The 6,663-nt window shown below is 49.9% G+C and overlaps 1 protein-coding gene across 1 annotated transcript in view; it reads right to left on the reverse strand.

Annotated features, from left to right (window-relative positions):
* Positions 1 to 5,456: 5,456 nt before the first annotated feature.
* The window catches only part of ADSS1 (adenylosuccinate synthase 1), an 18,897-nt gene continuing 17,690 nt past the window's right edge, over positions 5,457 to 6,663 (reverse strand). The window contains exons 12-13 of the mRNA XM_007455583.1: positions 5,915 to 6,064; positions 5,457 to 5,842 (exon numbers count right to left, since the gene is read on the reverse strand). Of these exons, the coding sequence (XP_007455645.1) occupies positions 5,790 to 5,842; positions 5,915 to 6,064 (203 nt within the window). The 3' untranslated portion in view covers positions 5,457 to 5,789. The remainder of the gene's footprint in view (positions 5,843 to 5,914; positions 6,065 to 6,663) is intronic.

Consider the following 6,663-nt stretch of genomic DNA (forward strand, 5'->3'; position numbering starts at 1 on the left):
AGCGGCTGGGTCCGTGAGCCATGGCCGCTGAGCCTGTGCGTCCGGAGCCTGTGCTCCGCAACGGGAGAGGCCACAACGGTGAGAGGCCCGCGTAATAAAAAAAAAAAAAAAAAAAAAAAAAAAAGAGAATCTTGTTAGCTCTTCTATTTCAACCTAATTTTAATTTAAGAAATATTTGTTGAAGGCCCAGTCAGTGCTGGATTAGTTTTCTAGAGGTGCCATAACAAAGCACTCAGACTGAGGGCTTAAACAATAGACATTTATTCTCTTACAGTTCTGGAAGTTGGAAGTCCAGGACCAAGGTGTGTGCAGAGCTGGTTTCTCCTTGGCCTGCAGACAGCCGGTCTTCTCCCTGTGCTCACGTGGTGGTCCCTCTGTGTCCTCATCTCCTCTTCTGATAAGGACGCCAGTCAGACTGGATTAAGGCCAACCCATATGACCTCTTTAAAACTTAATTACCTCCTGGTTCCTCAAAAAGTTGAAAATAGAACTGCAATGTGATCCAGCAATGCCGCTTCTGTGTATACAAAGGAGTTGAAATCATTATCTTGAAGCGCTATCTGCACCATGTGCCCTGCAGCATTTTTACAATAGCCAAGACATGGAAACAACCTAAGTGTTCATCAATGGATGAGCGGATAAACAAAATGTGATATTTGGAATATACATATAATGAAATATTATTCAGCCATAAAAAAGAAGGCCATTCGGCCAGTTGCAATAACGTGAATGAATCTGGAGGACATTTTGCTAACTGAAATAAGTCAGAGAAAGAGAAATACAGTACTGTATGATATCACTTATATGTGGAATCCAAAATCATCAAACTTGGGACTTCGCTGGTGGTCCAGTGCATAAGACTCTGTGCTCCCAATGCAGCGGGCCTGGGTTTAGTTCCTCGTCGGGGAACTAGATCCCGCGTGCACGCCGCGACTAAGAAGTCTGCATGTGGCAACGAAGATCTCACATGCCGCAACTAAGACCCAGCACAGCCTAAGTAAGTAAGTAAGTAAATAAATAAATATTAACCAAAAAAAAAAAAATCATCAAACTCATAGAAACAGAGTAGAATGGTGGTTGCCAGGGGCTGGGCTTGGGGGAAATGGGGAGCTGTTGGTCAAAGGGTACAAACTTCCAGTTATATGGTAGATAAGTTCCAGGTTTTAATGTACAGCTCAGTGACTATAGTTAGCAAGTATTGTGTACGTGCAGGTTGCTAAGAGTAGATCTTAACTGTTCTCACCATAACAACAACAACAACAACAACAAAATGGTGATTATATGAGGTGAAGGATGTATCATCTAACCTTATTATGGCTTGCAATATGTATGTGTATGAAATCATCACACTGTACATCTTAATGTTGTAAAAATTAAGAAACAGAAACCTCATTTAAAATGGAGTCAGAGGGAACTCCCTGGCGGTCCAGTAGTCAGGGCTTCGCACTTTCACTGCAGAGGGCTTGGGTTCAATCCCTGGTCGGGGAACTAAGATCCTGCAAGCCGCATGGTGTGGCAAAAAAAAAAAAAGAGTCAGGAGGCCAGAAGAGGGAGCAAGCATGCCCTACTGAACTACATTAATTGCAGACCCAATAGAAAAAGAGTACCTTGCATCTACAAAGAAGGTTATTACTTTACTACCCAGCAGGAGGAAGAATTTCTCCTTGCCCGACGACAACAACAGCCCAGCCAATAAGAGTCTGTCACAACTCAGCCAATGAAAGACCACTTACATGTCAAACTCCCAGTTTCCACCAATGGGTTCTTTGCTCAGACTAGCTCCTTCCATCTCCTCCTTCTCAAGAGTTTTCCCTCCTTTGTTCTCCAGACTTGCCTGTGGTTAGCCATAGATTACACGTCCCGAATTGCAATTTTTTGCCGTTCCCAAATAAACCCATTTTGATGGTCTCTTTTTATTGTTTCAGGTCAACAGCGTACAATCAAGGTGTACATTATATGTCAATTACATGTTCTATATCAATTATATCTAAATATATGTCAGTTATACCTCAATAAAGCTTCGGAAAAAATGACCTCTTCAAAGTCCCTACCTCCAAATACAGTCCCATTCGGAGGTACTGGGAGTTGAGGCATCAACATGTGAAGTTTAGGGGAACACAATTCAGCCCTTAATAGATACCGCGCTCTGTGCTAGGCCCTTAGGGGTGATGTGGAGCAGAGCCAGCAGGGTCCCTGCCCTCTGGTGGGACAAATGTCACAAAAGGGGAAGGACGGGAGCTATGGAAGCAGAGTAAGGAGAACTGCCTTGCCCGGGGCGGGGCCATATCCCAGGAAAACCGAACTCATGCAAAGCATTTGCGGAATGGCATAATTTGACCTTAGAAAGTTGGACATTCTGGAAGTGAATATGTGTCAGATGAGGAAGGAACACGCTTTCTGTTTTCCCACGAGACGTGCAGCAAACTTCCCCTCCAACAAATGCAGAGTGGGTAAGGCTGGCAGGAAACGTATTCGTTAATATGTTTCATCAAAGTTGCCTCGGGGTCCTAAAACTGTGAGTAATTATCATCTCAGTTATGTAAGGTGGTTGTATGGTTACTTTGAGTTAACTTTTAGATTGGGGTATAATTTACTTACAGTGCGGTTGTGTGTATTTACACCCAGTGGAATGCCCAGATGGTAAATGTATACAATTCTGCCAGTTACGATGACCCCCGCCGCCCCTCCCCCGCCCCGGGCAGAAGTGACCATTGCTCTGTTTTCCCCCCTACAGGGACGCTGCCATCCTAGAACCTCACAGGCTCGGTCTCATTCTGCACGTGCACCTTTGTGTCTGGCTTTTTCCCTCAGTTCGCTCCGAGACCGGCCACCGTCCTGCACCCCTCAGTGGTCGATTCCTTCTGTTGCTGAGTGTATTCCGTGTGTGGATGGACCACAGTTTGTTCACCTGTCGACTGACACCTGGGCTCTGCCAGGTTTTGGCTCTGATGAGGGCAGTTGCTCTGAATGTTCTCGTCTAAGGCTTTTTCTGTACATTCGTGATCATTTGTTGTGGGTCAGTGCCTAGGAGTGGAATGGCTATCTGATGGTAGGGTAGATGAATGTTAAACTTCTGAGCAAACCAGCAGCTTTCCAAAGTGTTTGGGAAAACACTTTTTTGTTGTTTTTGGTTTTTTTTACATTTTGGCCCCGCCCCGTGGCCTATGGGATCTTAGTTCCCCGACCAGGGGTCGAACCCTTGCCGCCTGCAGTGGAAGCACAGAGTCTTAACCACTGGACCGCCAGGGAAGTCCCTGAGAAAAACATGTTTTATCAAACAACGTTATCAAATCACTTACTTGTCTTTTATCCACGTATTGACCTGAGACCACTGTGAGCTCGTCTACAATGGGGCTGTGTTATTGGTGCAAAGAAGAGAGAGCACCTCATTATAATTACTCAGACCCTCACGACATCTGATACTGAGAAAAAGGGGGCTGTCTGTCCTAACCCAACCCAGAGGACAGAGCCTCCCATCCCTGGGCCACACGGGAGTGAGGAAGCTGGTGCCAGGGAAGAATGATTTCCCCTCCAAATTGATGTCTTTTCACCTTGTGTAACACCCGCAGATACTCAAAGACATCGCCTGGGGCTGCCTCCCCAAGATTTTGTCCAGAGATCAAAGGAAAGAACAACTTGTATTCGAGTGGAGAATTTAGCAGCTACCAGGTGATACCGTGGCTTTCTGCAGCTTTGTAATTTAAATTGCAGGTTGAGCTTGCCAAGCCAGGAGTGCAGCTTTTTATGCAGAATGAAATGATTTCTTTGGAAAATGCCTACTCGGGTTGATGGCCCAAAGCGTGCATCCCTCTGTCGTAGCAGGATGGTCATCTGGTCAGGAGAGGCACAGTATCCCCGGGGACACGGAGAAGAGCTGGGCCCACCTCCTCTTCCCTTGAGAACTCACCCTGCCTTCGGCGTCTCCCTTCGCCCCTCTTGCTCTGTCGAGGAAGGAAGTAATTCTCGGGAAACGCCAAGATCAGCTTCTGCTGGCGCTTCTCACCTGTAGCCCTGCTGCCCGAGGAAGCTGGGCCACACGCATGCCCCTGACATCTTTCAAACTGCTGAAGGCTGTTCTCGGCACTGTTGGGAAAAGTTCGCTGGCAGGTGTGGAGCCACACACCCAATCTGTGGCCCTTTCACCCAACATGCTGTCACATGAGTTTGGGACTCCGTGGTGCAAGCCGGTGACGCCGGACCCTGCGGAACCGCCCAGAGCCGGCAGGGCCTGTGGGAAGCAAGCCGAGTTGGCAGCGGCCCAATGTCAGTGAACCCAGCGGGCGTCCTCAGCTCTAAAAAGCTAGGATTTAGGGCTTCCCTGGTGGCGCAGTGGTTAAGAATCCACCTGCCAACCCAGGAGACACAGGTTCGAGCCCTGGTCTGGGAAGATCCCACGTGCCGCGGAGCAACTAAGCCCGTGAGCCACAACTACTGAAGCCCACGTGCCTAGAGCCAGCACTTCGCAACAAGAGAAGCCACCGCAATGAGAAGCCCGCGCACCGCAACAAAGAGTAACCCCCGCTCGCCGCAACTAGAGAAAAGCCTGCGCACAGCAATGAAGACCCAATGCAGCTAAAAATAAATAAATAAATAGTTAAAAAAAAAAACACTAGGATTTAAGCCCGGCAGACTCTAGGTCTCTCCATATGTATAATCCCTTCCCTCTCTGAAATGATACCAAAAGACCTGTTATTTTTCTAAACTTACACCAAACTGTGAAGCGTTAAGGAAGCTATGACTAGGCTTCCGGTTGGGCAGAGACTGCAGTAGGCTCTTTGCAGCTCCAGCCAGTTGAGAAGTGGCTTCCTAGCCCAGGGCACTCAAGAGGGATGGGGCCAGTGGCTGCTCCACCCAAACGGAGGGGACTGATGGTTGCGGGGAAGGGCTCGGGGCGCTAGGATGAATCTGTTGAAGTGTTTACTTCTGGAAAACCTGTTTAATGCCCGTGGTCTCTCTTCCCTGGGCTGGTTGCATTTTGTGGTCTGAGCAAACTCACGGCTTGGCTTCATGACACGAAAATGTGTGTCAGGGCTTCCCTAGTGGCGCAGTGGTTAAGAATCCGCCCGCCAATGCAGGGGACACGGGTTTGAGCCATGGTTTGAGCCATGGTCCGGGAAGATCCCACATGCCGCGGAGCAACTAAGCCCGTGCGCCACAACTACTGAGCCCGTGCGCCTGTGCTCCGCAACAAGGGAAGCCACCGCGATGATGGGCCCACGCACCGCAACGAAGAGTAGCCCCCACTCGCCACAACTAGAGGAAGCCCGCGCACAGCAACGAAGACCCAACGCAGCCAAAAAAATAAAAATAAAAATAAATAAATAAATAAATTTATTAAAAACAAAAGAAAATGTGTGTCACCCAGACTGCTGATGTGGCTAAGTGGCGCCTTCCAGCGTTTAAAAGTCAAAATGACGACGACAGAGTCAGAACAAAACATGCACTGCTCACTACCGTTCAGTGGCAGTCGGATTTGTTTATTCCTAAATGGCTCCAACCAGGCATACAACCATGTGACAATTCACGTGCCATAAAAGGTCTCTGTTTTGAGCGCTTCGGCTCATTTGAAATAGCAGGATTTTTAAAAATGTACCCAACACTGGTTTTCAGATGTTTCAAGTTGTTGTAGAAATCAGTGGGTGGAGCTGAAGGCTTAAAGAGAAATATAAAAGTACAGAAAATAGTTTTCAACTCTCTTTGTTTACGGCGTTGGTTTTGCTGGCTGGGGAAAGAACACTACTGTGGCTGCTGGCGTGGACGCGGCCTGCCGGGATCAGCTCTGTCTTTGTCTAAAACAGCTGGATCATCGAATCTCTGGATTTGCCAACGCCAACCCATTTCACTGAAAGGGAAAGGGGAGGTTCAGCCCAGGGCACGGCGGGGAGAGGGGGCAGCCAGGGCTCAGAGCACCCACCTGCCACTCCAACGTGGTTCTCCACAAACCGGATATAGCTCTGGGCCTGTGGGGGCAGGTCCTCCCACTTCCTGGCGCCCGTAGTGTCCGCTTTCCACCCAGGCAGCGTCTCATACTCCACCTCCACCTTCTGCAGAATCTCCTGGTTGGCTGGGGACACACAGGGCAGGGGTGAACCATGTGCTGCGGACAGTTGCTTGGCCACGGGCCCGGGACCCCCAGCCTGGGGTCTGCTTGCCCCGGGGCTCAGAGGCGGGAAAGGCAAGCCGCCCTGCTTGGCTTACTCAGGGGGTGGGGGTGGTTCTCGGACACTGGCTGTACCCCTTCCAGCCCAGGGGACATGCCACCCCGGACACGGATTCACTACGCGCTCTGCTGCAACGTCCACAGCGATCATCAGAGGAACTCCGAGGCCCCCGCTTGGAAATTCTAAGGGGATCTAGGGTCCTGAAGTGTCAAGAGGTCCTAAAGGACCTATATCCCCCTCCTCAGGGCAGGGACCCCACTTGGCGGGGCCTCCAGGGCTACAGCAGACACCAACCACCCCTTATCGTCAGAAGATGCTGCAAGGGGCCGTCCACTGCAAGGGCCGTGGATGCACTCCAAGTTCGAATGCTCCCCTGAGCCCTCTCGAAGCTCAGGGTCAGTAGGGCTGGGGCACACTGGCCGAGAGGATGCATGGGGCTCCCACAGCCGCCGGTGCTGGTGGGTGTACACACGTGCTGGGGGTGGGGCAGCGGGGGGGGGGG

This window comes from Lipotes vexillifer, unplaced genomic scaffold (assembly GCF_000442215.2).
Source record: "Lipotes vexillifer unplaced genomic scaffold, Lipotes_vexillifer_v1.1 scaffold584, whole genome shotgun sequence".
In the NCBI taxonomy this organism is placed as follows: Eukaryota; Metazoa; Chordata; class Mammalia; order Artiodactyla; family Lipotidae; genus Lipotes; species Lipotes vexillifer.